Here is a 15,410-nt window from a genome sequence, read left to right as displayed (position 1 = left end):
ATAAACCACACCCTCTAACCCCCAACTTACCCCCTAGGGGCTATAAACGTCTCTGAACTCAAGGAACATGTCCGCCCTGCAGTCATTGCCCCCCCCCCCTTCCCCACCCCCATCCCATCTCATTTGTTTGGAATAGTACAACATCGGATGTGACTAGTCCCTAATCCTTCGGTCGTCTCCAGTAGGAGCTAGACAGTACCACTCGCCCACCATATATGATCAACGGTAGAAAGTGTCCTCTGGTCTTCATCTGTAGTTCAAGGATCTGGCTTCCGAGTGTCTGATGCATCCGGCCCTTCGTCTAGCCCCGCCTGGGAAGGAGAGTTTTTCTTGGGTCGGGACCTCCAGTTGCTTGCACTCCGCGATCTCCGGGAAGGCTGCCGCGGCGCCGCCGTCGAGGATGAATCCGAGTCATGTCCAGGTGGAGTGTGTGCTCGAACTCGAACAGTTTCGTCGGTCCAGTTAAACACCTCCTCCGGTGTGTTGAAGAAGTGAGTACGAGAGCGATACACCACCCGCAGGCGGGCCGGGAAGAGCAAGGCGTACTGAATCTTCAGGTCTCGCAGTCGCGCCTTGGCAGCTCTAAAGGATTGCCGCTGCTGTTGTACTTGTTTAGTATAGTCCGGAAATATTAGGATCTTCTGATTGTCATACATGAGGGGTTCTTTCGCACGTGCTTGCCGCAGAATAGTGTCCCGGTCATGGTAGTTGAGCAGCCCAGCTATCACAGGTCTTGGGCGGGCGCCAACCGGTGGCTTCTTGAGGAGTGCTCTATGTGCCCGCTCGACTATGAAGCAGCGGGAGAGGGAGTCCGCCGGCATCCACCCCTCCAACCACTGTGTCAGGAAGGCCTCCATGTCGTTTTTCTCGCAGCCTTCTGGGAAGCCAACAAATCGCAAGTTGTTGCGTCAAGCCTGCCCTTCCGCATCCTCGGCTCGGAGCACTAGGCCCCTTTGAATCCCCTCCATATTGGCCACTTTTTTCTTTAAGGTCGCCATGCCATCCTCCACCTCCGAAAGTCTGGATTCGGCCTCGGTAATACGGGTCACCGCATTCCGTAGATCTTGGCGCAAGAGGGTAACATCAGCCCCCACCGCCCCAATCTTTGCGTCCAGCTTATCTCTGGATTGCGTGATCGCCGCCATAAGAGCCGCATTGTCCGGTCCCGAAGTCTGGGGGGCCCCCGGCGGCACCTGATCCCCCACTCGGGCCTGCAAACTTGTCCATGGGCCCCTGTTTCGGAGCTCCACCGCTATTTCCTCCTCTGGTCATGGCCGGTCTCGGTCCCCCCGGGCGTGTCACTCTGCCTCTGCTGTGTCGCTTGACGGGGGCCTCGTCCCAGAGTTATCACACTGTTCGTGCGCTCCAAGGGTGGCTGCCGCCCGTTGTCTGAGTCGCACCCAATGCCCACTGCCCTTAGAGTCCCTTGCCAATGCCAGCCAGCTGCACCGTCCGTGTCACACAGTTTCTCCGCAGCAGTCACCAAATGGCGTCGTGGTCACACAGTATCATGACCCAATGAGGGCCTGTCTCCACTGATGTCTAATGAGGAGTTTGTAGACCCTTATGTCTGCAGCTCACCCGGTCGACCATTAAGAACTGGACAGCCCCTGCATTAAGGAGGACTCCCTACTTGCTTTCAATACCCTCCGCGGCCCGATCCGGCCGCCGGGGGGAGGGGGGGGGAGGGGGAGGGTGGTTGGTCGTCGATACTCAGGACCCCCCCTCCACTCGATCTCTCGCGGCCTCTGTCGGGGAATGGCCCTCCACACTTATGTACCGCGGGCCCACCGCCGCTAGGAGAATTCGACGGCCACCAAGATGTAGTCCCCGGCTCCACCGTGTCTAAGCCACACCACTGCCGGTCACTTCCAGGCCCATCGCCCCTCAGCCTCAAGCCACCTCCACACTGCTCCGGCTGACCAAGGGGGGGACCAGACTACCTCTGCGAGGAGGAGAGCTCCCAGCTCACTGCCCACTATTTCCACGGCCGAGCCGGCCGGGGGGGGGGGGCGTCGATGCTCAGAACCCCCCCTCCACTCGATCCCACACAGTCTCTGCCCGGGAGCACACCTCCTTACTTGCCCCCCTGCGGGCCCGCCGCTGCCAGGATAGTTCCCACCTCCACCGGAGCGCCAGCATCTAGAGTGCAGACCCCGGCACCGCAGCTTTCTCCAGGCCACCTTGTTGCGGCTTATCTCGAGGGCTCGATATTCTCCTGTCGCCTGTCCCCCCGCACGGTCTCCTGCAAGGGGGGGGGCTACCTTCCCACTTCACTGCCTCCGTGGCCCGATCCGGCCGCCGGGGGGGGCGGGGGGCTCCGGCGATGCTCAGGACACACCTTCCGCTCGGCCCTCCTCGGTCTCCAAAATTTAGGCCCCAGCTTCACTGGGCGCATTAGGCCGCGGTGCTGCCACCCACGCCTGTGCGCCGCTCTGCTGTCGCTGATCGCTCCCTCACGACTCTCACAGGTCCACTGGGGCCAAACCACTCCAGCCGGGCGCCTTCCTCCCCGCCGCCGGATCGGTGTTTCTCGCAGCCCGTCCCGACGTCTCCCTACGCTCCGGGGTCCACAAAACACGAGGCTCCCGGCTTCACTGCACAGCGCAGGCCTCCCCGCCTCCGGGACACACCGCTCGGTCTCCGGTGCACCTGGCCAGCCGAAACTGCTCCACAGTATCGCCGCTGATGTCCGCCACGGGGACCCTCCGTCGGGGTATTGCCAGATGGGGGGGAATCAAGGATAATTGAACAGATTCATGCACGGCGGGACAGAGCTCTCTTAGGCTGCGTCCGCCATGATGGCTATCTTGGCCACGCCCCCCCCACCTCAACTGTTCTTGATTCACTATTTCCTGTCTTGCTCTTGGCAGGGAGCAGTAGGCTTCTGTGCCTCTACTCCAGGTAAGGTTCCTAGGGAGAGGAGAACGAAGGTTCATAATCAAGATTTTATGAATGGAATATTCTGATTTTAAATGTGTCTGGGGTCTGCTGCAACAAAGGTTCAAAACTAGGATTTCATGAATTCAATATCCTGATCTTAAACATATCTGCTGTCTGCTGTAACAATCACCTGGAGGACATGAGGTCCAGGCTTCTGTCAGAGCATTTAATGAGCTGTACACACTTATTCATACTAATTCCACGCATGATACATATACCAATAATATTGAGACTGTGAGGAATTGGATTGTTGATTGAAGGGGATGTGATCCCTTCTCAAGCAACAGCCACTATCCTAGACAAAGTGAGCTACAGAAAGTCACTAAATTAACCTGTGCGTAGCCCTCTGGTAGCATGGCACAATAGCACTCAGGCTTAATTTAGAGGCAATATGTAAAGTATTTATGCGGCACTTAGATAGTGATAAAGTGAAACAAAACCCAAGAAAAATCGTAATAAATCATTTCATACCAAAATGACAAAAATCCAATCAGTAGAGTTGGAGATATGCAGTCTGAAAGCTTCAGGTAGTGCGCCTAAATCACAAAGTGCCACTTGCAGTTATCTGGGCGTGCTGGACTGTGGGAAAGTCAGAGGTTCAGGCCGACTGCGATGAAGTGTGAGCCAGATACAGTGAGTAGGTGAGTCCAGCTGAAAACGTTACCTTCTCAAAGTCTGTCGCAAAGGGTGAAGTTCACAGTGGAGGAGGCCACGAGGAGCAGGGAGAGTGTTGCAAATGCTTTTTGCTGGATCTTCGCGTTGGTGGTCACCGCGAGCTATTGTTGCTGTAGTGTGAAGTACAGATCTCTCATTGCCAGTCACCACTGGAGGTCACTGTAGCATAGTTCACCAGAGCTTCACATTGGCAGGCGCCAAGATCTCAGCACGGTCACAAAGAGCCCGAAACTTCAGGATTTCTCCTTTGTGTTCAGAGGAGTGCACTCTTATGCCAACCAAGAGCCCAGGACTGGGGAAGCGCCTATTGGGGATCTGGGACTCACTCTTGCAGAGGCCAGCAAGGGTCAGGCAGGTCCAGTTGCAGTAGGTCAGCTGAGCAGTTGCAGGAGTCCTCTGGAGCTTGTTATGTCCCTGTAGCTCTGAACAGGAAGTCAGTCAGCTGACTCTTGGAGACACTTCAGGTAGCCTTGGATGAAGGAAGCAGGTCCAGTCTTCCATCTCAGACAGCACAGCAGTCCTCTGGCAGCAGTGCAGTACTCCATCTGCAATATCCACAGGCCCAGTAGTGTACTTAAGAGCTTTATTCTGAGGGTCCAATATTTATACCTAGTGATAGCTTTGAAGTGGGAGAAACTTCTAGACTCCACCCCCACCCCCACCCCCACATCTGGTTCTGTAATTTCCTTACTTCCTCCATCCTAGCTCTGAGAGGTCTGGGGCGACAACAGACTAGTGTGAAGTACTTTGTGAGTGCGCTGAGACAGCTCCTTTGGAGTGCAAGTGTGGTAGGTGACAGCTCCACCCTCTATCAAGTCAGAGATGGTCCATCCTGCCAACACCTATTCCCCCTTTGTATCACTGTCTGGGAGGAATACAGGAAGGCCAAATGCCAACTACACATAGTCATGTAAGCCATGATAGAGGCTCAAGGCACCAAATTGTTAGGACAGGACAATGGCAACTTTTTAAGAGTCAATGAAACAACACAAATGCCAGACTGATGACCTTTCATACATCACTCATTCCAGAGATCACACACACGTTATGATCAATACCAATTTATTAATTTTTCTGTTTACTTTTTCTTTTGATCTACACTTCTTTTAAAACATGTTTAAAAAAATCAATTTATCAACCCTCATTTAAACAAACTTAACATTACACACAAGGGAGGACATCAATTACGTATACAATTATTAATAGAGAGAACAAATAAATTGTTATATTATTCACAACAAACTGCAATTGTACAGATAAAATTTAAGAAAACACTAATATAGCGGCCTAGGTTCTGTTTTTTCAAAAAACTATTTGAACTTAGCACACAAAATTACTTTAATTTTTAGAGCATACGTGTTTCTGAGTGGGCTAACACCAAACAGTGCCAATATTGGGCTGTGAGTGAAATCAAAAGTCCTTCAAAAAATCTAATTTGTTTGGAGCAACAGTATTATGATATGAACACACTTGTTTGGATAAAAAAATGTGGACGCGTTTTGGACCCCTTTATATTAACTATTGGGGTTCTTATCGAGACTCAGAACGCTAGAACACTGAAGGAAAAAACATATATGAGAAAAATTTGTAAAAAAAAAAATAACCAAACATTCTACTATCAACTATCCATACAGTATCATCCATTCATCCACTCTAAGTTACCTTTGTTATCTTCGTTGTCTTAGCTGGACCAAAGATTAGTTCTCCACTAATTTGGAAAACGGCAGACACCTACATTGAACAAATTTATCTGAAAGAGACACATTAGTGATAGATTCCTTACCTTAGAATATCCCCAGGTGTCAGACTGGATCCGTAAAGTTTTCGTCAGCAGTACCCCTGCGCGTCGGTAGGCGTCATCGTACGGCTCCGCCTACGTCGTTGGCGTCGTAGTCGCCGAGATGACATCGCTGGAGCTACTGAGATGCGCCCACGCGCCCTGACGTCCGTTCTTTCTTTTTCGGCGCCAGCAAGCGCAGATCCAGAGAGAGCGGTACCCCCAGTCACTTTTTGACTGAGTTTTTGGGGGACTTTTGTCTCTGTTTTTTGAGTACTTATACTCCAGGTACATAGGGTTTTCAGGTTTTAAGTCTTGCGCGGCCTGTCCCCGCACAATGTCGGTGATGGACCCACACCGTGAGTGTCTCTACTGCCTGGGGCGCGACCACGACTCTGAGTCGTGCCCCCACTGCCGGGCCATGGCTCCAAAAACGTTGCCGGGAGCGGTCCCGAAAGTGGCTAGAGGCCCGGGACTCAGCTCTTCGCCGTTCCGGGTCCGGGTCCCGTGGGAGGTCGAGGGACCGGCTGCAGAGCCATCACCACCAGTCGAAGTCTTCGCACTCGGAGTCAGGTAAGGCGAAGCACAAGAAGTCAAAGAAGCACTGTCGCTCTTCGCCTTCCCCTAGCCGGTCGCGTGACACAGCTGAGGGTGCAGGTGGTGCCGCCCCAGCGGCTCCAGCGGAGCCTCTGCAGTAGGTGATGGCCTACCCGCCCTTTCCTGGTCCATCGGCGACTCCAGTCCAGCTGCAGGAGTTCCTGTCACCCATGGCACGTGTCTGTGGACCATCTGGTCCCGCTGGCCCGGCTGGGGTTCCTCGGTCTTCAACATCGCCGGCTCCGGCCTGACGTCGTCAACGACTCCGGTCTCGAAGCCAAGAGATCCCCATGGATCCAGACATGGATCCCCGTCCATGTCGGCTGGCCCTGTACGACCTCCACCGACATCGACGGTGCCGCCACCGGTATCAGCGCACACCCAGCCGACGCCGTCCCCAGCCTCCTCCCCGACGTGGAGCAGGTGCCAGAAGGGTGTCGACCGATGCCAATTCCGACACCGTTTGGGAATTTCTTTCCCTTTGTCCACCCACCTCCATATGTTCCACCTGTTCAGCAGTCTATGGAGGACGCGGAGGACTGGGAGGGGTCTGAGGACCCTCTCGCAGCTCAATGCAAGCTAGACCCTGACTGGGATGAGGATCCGGGGGATGCAGGTGAACAGGATTATGCTCCGGAACCTGGCGCACTGCCTACTTCTACTGTGGCTACGGAGGAGGGTGGTTCATACTCTATGGTGTTGCGTAGGGTAGTTGAGGCTCTCCACCTCGATCTCCCTACCGCGGCCGTCAGGACTAACCTCCTGACAGAGGTGCTTCGGCCAGCGTCTTCTTCTATGGAGCCTCAGCTGCCCTTTAATGATGCACTCTCAGACGTTCTTTTGGGCACCTGGTCCAGGCCTAACACAGGGGCTCCTATGGACAAGAACGTGGCCCGATGCCATCGCCCAGCCCCGGGCGATCTTGTTTTCCTCTTCCAACACCCTACCTCCGAGAGCTTGGTTGTGCAAGCCTCTGCGTCCCCGAGTGTGTTCCCTTCCGCACCTCCGGACAGGGAATCCAAGAAACTGGAGCAGTTTGGGAAGAAGATTCTTTCTTCCGCCAGTTCAGGACTGCGGTTTGTGAACATTGCATGTCTCTTGAACCATTATTCTCATTCTGTGTGGGATATGGTTGCGCAAGTGCTGCCCCAGTGTCCGGAGGAGGCTCGGACCAAACTCTCCCAAGCTATTGCTGAGGGGAGAACCGCGGCCAAGGTCACCATCCGTTCTGGTCTTGACACTGATGACTCCCCGGGCAGGGGGATTTCCACGACAGTGGCATTACGTCCACGCCTGGCTGAGGACCACTGGCTTTTCTGGGGATGTCCAGAATACATTGATGGACATGCGCTTTGATGGCACTCACCTATTCTGCGATAAGGCAGATTGCGCTTTGGAACGTTTTAAGGACTCCCGGGCCACTGCCAATTCCTTAGGCCTTTCGGCCACAAGCACTCCTTCAGCTTCTGCTTTTTGCTCCTTTCGTGGGCAAGGAAGGGGCGCCCAAGCACATTTGTTTCAAAGCCACAAGCCTGCGCAGCTACAGTCTCGACGTGGGACCCGCAGAAGTGGGTCACGGGGTAAGCGTGCAGGTCAGTCCACCCCCCCCCCCTGCTGCCACTGCCTCCAAACCTTTCTCGTCCGGTGTTTCAGGCCCACCAGATGCCAGTGGTTGGCAGGATTCGCCATCACCTCCACCACTGGCGCACCATCACATCGGACAGGTGGGTTCTGCAGATTTTCGGAAGGGGCTACTTCCTCCCCTTCGAGACTACACCCCCAGCCATGCCACCTCAATATCACTGCATGTCGGTGGATCACTTGGCTCTTCTCCATCGAGCACGTTCAGACACCAGAAGTAGGTTGTGGTTGCTACTCCCACTACTTCTTGATTCCAAAGAAGAACACAGACCTGTGTCCTATCTTAGACCTTTGGAATGTCAATCGCTTCTTCCGGAAGAAGTTCAAGATGCTCACTCTTGCTCAGGTCTTGTCTGCCCTCGACCCGCAAGACTGGATGGTAGCGTTGGACCTGCAGGACGCTTATGTTCATAGCCCCGTCCTGCTGGCCCACCGACGTTACCTGCGATTCATGGTAGGGAAGGAGCATTTTCAGTTCACCGTGCTCAACTTTGGCTTTACAAGCACCCCTCAGGTGTTCACGAAAGTGATGGCGGTGATCGCAGCTCATCTGCACAGATCAGGGGTTTCAGTCTTCCCCTATCTGGACGACTGGTTGTTGAAGGCGGGCTCGCCCCAAACAGTCGTCTCCCACCTCCAGACTACGGCCGACCTCCTGCATTTCCTGGGGTTCTCAATCAACGTGCCGAAGTCGCACCTGATACCCTTTCAGAAGCTCCTTTTCATTGGGGCAGTTCTCGACATGGTGCAGTTTCAGCTTTATCCTCCCGAACAGCGCGTCCGAGACATTCGGGCTATGATTCCGATTTTTCAACCCTTGTCCTGGGTTTCTGTCAGGACGACCTTGAGGCTGCTGGGCCTCATGGCCTCCTGCATCCTGCTCACACACCATGCCAGATGGCTTATGCGGGCTCTGCAGTGGGACCTGAAGTTCCAGTGGGCGCAGCATCAGAGGAACCTGTCCGACTACGTCCAGATCTCGGAGGGCACTGTGCAACAATTGCAGTGGTGGCTCACGACTCAGTATTGGGTCAGCGGCAAATCGCTCTCCCTTCCCCAACCGGAGCACACAGTTGTGACGGATGCGTCCTTCCTGGGATGGGGAGGTCACATGGGAGATGCGGAGATCAGAGGCCCCTGGTCTCCGGCAGAGTATTGGCTCCATATCAACCTTCTGGATCTTTGGGCGATCCTTCTTGCACTGAAGGCATTCCTTCCCTCTGTCAAGGGGAGGGTGGTGCAGGTGTTCACAGACAACGCCACCTCCATGTGGTATTGCAACAAACAAGGTGGGGTGGGGTCGTGGACCCGATGTCAGGAGGCTCTGCGCCTCTGGACATGGCTGGAACGTCAAGGCATTTCGTTGACGGTTCAACGTCTGGTAGGTTCTTTGAATGCCAGGGCGGACGAACTCAGCCACCAGTGCCTGATGGATCACGAATGGCTTCTTCACTCGGAGGTGGTGCATGGTCTCTTTGGACAGTGGGGAGAGCCTTCGTTAGATCTATTCACCACCGAAGAGAACTCGCAATGTCAGCTGTTCTGCGCGTTGGAATTTCTAAGGCGGCACTCGCTCGGCGACGCTTTTCATCGCGAGTGGAGCTGCGGTCTATTGTACGCCTTTCCGCCTATACCACTTCTACCCAGAGTGCTGAAGAAGATCAGGCGCGACTGGGCCCAGGTCATTCTTGTGGCTCCGGAGTGGGCTCGAAGAGTTTGGTATCCTGAGCTACTCAGTATGAGCATGGATCCCCCGATCCGACTGCCTCTTCGGGAGGATCTTCTGTCGCAGCAGCAGGGGACTGTCCTCCACCCAAACCTGTCCAGTCTCCACCTACATGCGTGGAAATTGAGCGGCGACAGTTAATTCCATTTGACTTGCCCCCTGAAGTCTGTGATGTAATTCTGGCAGCCAGGCGTTCCTCCACTAAATCGGTATACGCCTGAAGGTGGAACAAATTTGAGGCATGGTGCACAGCAAAGAATGTGGATCACTTTTCTGTCCCTTTTTCAGAGGTCCATTTGTTCCTTCTTTCTCTGGCCCGGCAGGGCTCTGCTCTGGGCACTATTAAGGGCTACATTTCTGTAATCTCGGCCTTTCTCAGGCTCCCTGATCAGCCCTCTCTTTCCCCTGTTGTTAATAGATTTCTCAAAGGCATTACTCACCTTTTCCCTCCTATTCCGTTTGTGATGCCACAGTGGGACTTGAATCTGGTTCTTACTTTTCTGATGTGTGCTCTTTTTGAGCCGCTTCACATGTGGGCGCTAAGAAAGGTTGGGCTGTACACAAGAGGACTATCTACCCTGGGTCGTCTTGTGCATCAAAACCTGTTATTCTCTGGCTAAAAAGGAACCTCCGGTGGGGTTGCCCCATTCTATCAGGGCACAGCAGCTACTACTGCATTGGGACGTGGTGTCCCCTGCAAGACATCTGTCAGGCAGCCATGTGGGCCTCGCTGCACACTTTTACTAAGCATTATTGCCTTGACAGACAAGTCCGGAGAGACTGCTTTTTTGACTGTTCTGTTCTCCGTGACTTTCTGGTGTGATCTTTGTTCGCAGACCCACCAACGGGGTTGGTATTGCTGGGGTATCTATTCTAAGGTAAGGAATCTATCACTAGCGTGTCTCATTCAGATGCCCAAGTTACTTACTTGTGTAACGATAGACATTAGAGACATTAGTTAGTAATAGATTCCATACCGCCCCACTCATCCTCCCAGTTCTGCAAACTGATTTCTAGGGTTAAGGTCATCCCTTTTAGGGCCCTAGTCTTAATCCATCAGTAGTCAGTATCTTGCATGGCTCTCTCTGCGTTCCTGGCGTGGAAAGTCGTGTACAGAACTGACGTCAGCGTGCATGGGCGTGTCTAAGTAGCTCCTGCGACGTCATCTCGGCAACTACAACACCAACGGCGTACGCAGAGCTGTACGACGACGCCTACCAATGCGCAGGGGTACTGCTGTCGAAAACTTTCCGGATCCAGTCTGACGCCTGGGATATTCTAAGGTAAGGAATCTATCACTAACTAATGTCTCTTACAGATATATCTTTACACAATTAAGTAACTTGTGCAATAGTCATGCTACGTTGTATAAGCACCAGGCCTATATCAAAATCAATTGAAAAAAGCACTCACGTTTGTCTGTGAAAAGAGGGGCTCCCATCTTAGGGCCACATCATTCCTATTCGAATCTTCACTAACCTACAACCAAGAAATCCAATTACCACTGAGCACTGAATGCCAACTATTTCAAAACAGTCCGACAGCTAAAGATCACGAACCGCCCCTTCGTAACCTTAAGCAATCTTGTGCGCAGCAGTTATACTGTAGCTGAGTTAAATACTAGTAGAATTGGTTGTACTGACCTTCTCCCGCTCACCAGTCGGGGTTATACTTTGGACACGATCACAAGTCTCTGAATTGTTGCCAAATACATGCCCTTTCTCCGTTACCTGTGCTAGCATTCTGTATGCCGGAAATCCTGTTTGTTCTCATCTCTCCGAAAATGTGTAACAATAAAGATTCTTTATTTGGAAAAAAGTGGGGGGCGAAGCCACAAAGAAGTTCAAGTTGAACAACCACCGCACTGTATTTAATCAGCGTTTCTACTAGTGGAAACTTGGGTAAACACGAATGTCAAATAGAAAAAACTTTCTATGGAACCAAATTAGCTCGTTGTTTTTGGGCACATAGAATGTGGAATGGTTCAGTGACCGGTCTGTTGGTTTCTGGGAGTTGTAGTAATTTTCATTGTGAGGTGAGGCTTGTGAAGGAAGAACAATTTTTCACTTTAAAAAGTAAATCCAAGGTGAAGGTCATTATATTTTTACTACCAGGACATGTAAAATTCAAAAGTACATGTCCAACCTTTTAAAAAATACTGCACCCTGCCGTAATGGCTGTTTAGGGCCTACCTTAGAGGTGATGTATATGTATCAAAAGGGAAGGTTGAGGCCTGTCAAAAAGGTTGTTTTGCCAGGTCAAAATGGCAGTTTAAAACTGCACACAGGCTGCAATTACAAGCCCAAGGCATGTTTAACAAGCATTGGCATAGCCAATAGGTCTCGCCTTTGGGAACTTATAAGTGTTTAGCTATGACACAGTTGATATTGTTGCACCAAGGATGTTGTGCTGGATAACTAAACACTTATAAGGTCCCAGAGGCGAGATCTATTGGCTATGCCAATGCTTGTTCTCACATCATTTTGCTCAACTTGGCCTTATCTGAAATTATTCAAATTACGTTAAATATCTGAAACACCCAGCAACGCCTCCTAAATTCACTAGAACGACCTCACATCTTTATTTTTTTTAAAATGCATATTAGAACGATTATGTAAGCTACCTTCTCTACAGAGAACACCCAGCGGTCTGAAATCAATGTTCCGAACTCGGCTGTCTATTTAGTTGTTCTTTCAACGGGTTGAGTTATTTGATTCTTTTCCATTGAACTAATGTGTTTTAAAACGATCTTTGCACTTTAATTTATTATAAGTATTATGTATATTATAAGGATGTTTTTGTCGTGTCATGCACATACTTTTCATGCATTGATCATATATGTCCTTGGACACTTATTTTTTCAGTTTCCATTTGTAAACTACTCGCATGTTCGTTCATGCCTTTTATATGATCATTAATCTTCCAACAGACTATGTGTTTTCTTGGTTCGATACATGTGGATGGATGGCACTTCTGTTGTGTGTAGGCTCTCTTTGAATGCTATGTTTGTTCACTGGCTATTCTTTACAAGTTCTTTTCAACTAACGCACAAATGGCATTTTACAAGTTTTTCGTATTGTAATTATCCTTGACGTGTTTTTACTGACCTTTATGAGCATGTTGCACTTTATGTCCTTAGCATCATCGGTAGAAAAACAAGCCAGCTCGACACCAGACCGGATATGGCACGCCGTGCGTCTGTCATTGATCCCCCTCGGGCGGACCTCGGGACGAGCGCCAGTGCCGCGTATCAGGTTCCCCTACGCTCTGCTCGTAAACGCAGACGAAAACACACAGGCCACTACTTTTCTGGCCACAGGAAATGCTTCTCTCTGGTCTAACGTGGCATTTTCATAACTGGCTGCACTCTGGGGGCTCCGCGAGACAGAAAGAGGAAGTACCGAGGAGGAGGACAGTGTCATCATGACCTGCAAAGATGCTATATCTTACTCTCTAGTGAAATAGGTGAATCCAGGAGAGTGGAAGAGGAAGACCTGCGTGCCCTTCTGACTGAACACAGTGAAAGAGCCGGCAAAGATGTGTGCAGGGGTGGAACATAATCCCCTGCAGTTCCACTGTCTACTGTACTCTGCTGTTACTCGTACCGGCGCCTGCATGTGAATAGAATTGCCTGGTGACTGACACGCTGGTCCCAGGCTGCTTAAGCCCAACCTCTCTGCCTCCCGGAGAATTTGTTTCTAATTAACGTGAACGCGAGACGCAGGCGCGATAATTGGAAACGGATGCCACTCTGCGCGTAACCGCAAGCCCTAGGCCGTGGGCGGTTACATTTTTTGGGAAAGGCGGGACATGCACCCGCCTTTTACCCAATTGCGTGCTGTCTTTTAAGGAAGACGCACGCAAACACCAATAGAAATATTGGTGGTAAAAAAGCCACAAGCATGAGCTTGTGAAAAGTCCTGGTCAGCTGCAAGAGGTCGTTTTCCTATTGCAGCACATGCGCACTGCTATTGTCTCGACCTAAAAAGGCAACTTAAATGGGTGGCACGATACGTGCTGTAGGCCCACTCGTAGCATTTAGTTTACAGGTCCTGGGTGCATGTAGTACCACTTTACCAGGGGCCTTCAAGTAAATTAAATGTACCAACTGGGTGTAGGCCAAATTTATCATGTTTAGTGAAGTGAACATAGGCACCATGAGCTGGTTAGTAGTGGTAAAATGTGCAGAGTCCTAAGACCAACAAAAACGTATTCAGCAAAATGGGAGGAGAGACGGCAAAAAAGTTTGAGGGAAATCATACTAGGGATGTCAGGTCTAACAAAGACATGCCCATCTCTGGCTGCCGACACAACCCATCAAGAAGCCACTGTAAGCCAGCAAGAATGTGCAAACAACCCTCACACGCCATAACCCTCCATGCCACTTTCATTTCACAGACACCATCCCTTCACCAAACCCTACCCATCTAAAAACCAACACCAGCAGGATAATGCATTTTCAAAATAATTTATTTTTAAGAGACTGGAGTCAAATTCGTACTGGGTCTGCACTAAGGAAAACAATTGCAATAATTGTTTTATAAAATAAAGCATTGTGTTTGTCGTGAATTTGAGTACATTGCATTTTATTTTCTGTGGAACCACTCCACCATGTGCTGTTTCATTTCTATACTTTTGTACGAGCACTTTTCAGTGTTCTACGTTTTCGGTACTTTAAATTGGGTGAACAGAATAAAACCCAGAGACCAAAAAGACTGTTTATTATTACAAAACACTCCGAAATTGTTAGTGTTTGGGACTGTCATTTCTTTTCGCTTGGGTCAATTATTTGGTTCTAACTTAATCTTGTTCTGCTTTTTGCAGGGCCACGTTGGGCTTGTCCTTGCTCACATACTGCCATCTTGTCAGGTAAATCTTCAGTTCAAGCCAAGAGTTTGTGGCAGCCATTTTTTCTTCCATGCTACCTTAAAGTTAAAGGCGCATTTATGTTTTACATTTCTTTGATTTTTTTCTCGATGTTATACTATTTACTATTCTATAATCTGAGGTTTCCACATCATGGCACATCTAAGACACTAGGCCTGTAGGAAATTAATTCGACCTTTTGCTTTATATTTTTCATGTTCAGTAACTACATTTCTCTCAGAGTTTTTACCGTATGTTAGCACATGCTTTTTTTTAAATCTACTTTCCTATACTGCATTGTTCCACATTCCGTGTTGTCCATTAGTGGCAGACGCTGAACGCTAGGCCTGGTATGGTGTAATTACATAGTTCCCAATTGCAATAAGCGAGCTCAGTTCGCCCCAAAAGGGGCTATAGAGACATTCTAATCCGGCAGGCAGAGCCAGGGGGCAGCGGGGGTATTATACTGGTGTCATGCTTTTCAGTGTTCCTGCTACAAAATGTATTTAAAGAACGTTAAGCAAGTCTACCTTATTTATTAATGGAGACAACTAATATAGCCACACCAGATGCTGGAGCCGCTGTGTTTTGTCTTTCCCTGGAGTTTGTTTTATCTTCGAAACAGGTTCTGGTGCTATTGAGACCACGTGGAATTTTCGAGCTGTGCATTACAACAACTTTAGCATGTCCCCATTCCGTCTTTGGAAAAAATGTGACATGTAGTTTAATAACAATTTTCCAAAGTAATTAGCTACAATGCCATGCATTCTAGAATTGCTTTAGAGGGGCTCTTCATACTATGCAAGGCTGACCCCCATAACAAGCTTTTGGGGGCGCTGGGCTCGGAGTAACATGTTTGAACGAACCTGGGCCAACAGTACATTTTATACAGCATTTCAAAACGGTTGCTAAAAAGCCTGTTTTTCTGTTCAAGCCTAGTCACATAATATGTCTAGCGTCTCCAAATAACTTTAATTTTCCCGTATTGTCCCTTCCAAGGTGATTGGTTGTCATGTCACTGAAAGTCTGCTTGCAAGAGCCAGCCTTTACAATGGGTAGTTACAAAGATGTGACCATTCCAGACTTCACAGCACACATAACATAAGACACATCACATAAGACACATAACTTGTCAGTCTGGATCTCAGTTTCCAGAGATCATACAGGTTCATATAACAGATATGT

At 50.1% G+C, this 15,410-nt stretch overlaps 1 protein-coding gene across 1 annotated transcript in view; it reads left to right on the top strand.

Moving 5' to 3' along the window:
- GSTCD (glutathione S-transferase C-terminal domain containing) overlaps positions 1-15,410 on the top strand; it is a 991,325-nt gene that overhangs the window by 637,975 nt on the left and 337,940 nt on the right. Inside the window, exon 7 of the mRNA XM_086962035.1 lies at positions 14,184-14,228. Coding sequence (XP_086818161.1) covers positions 14,184-14,228 — 45 coding nt within the window. The remainder of the gene's footprint in view (positions 1-14,183; positions 14,229-15,410) is intronic.

This window comes from Lissotriton vulgaris, chromosome 3_1 (assembly GCF_964263255.1).
Source record: "Lissotriton vulgaris chromosome 3_1, aLisVul1.2, whole genome shotgun sequence".
Lineage (NCBI taxonomy): Eukaryota > Metazoa > Chordata > Amphibia > Caudata > Salamandridae > Lissotriton > Lissotriton vulgaris.
This window is presented reverse-complemented; position numbering and strand designations above follow the sequence as displayed.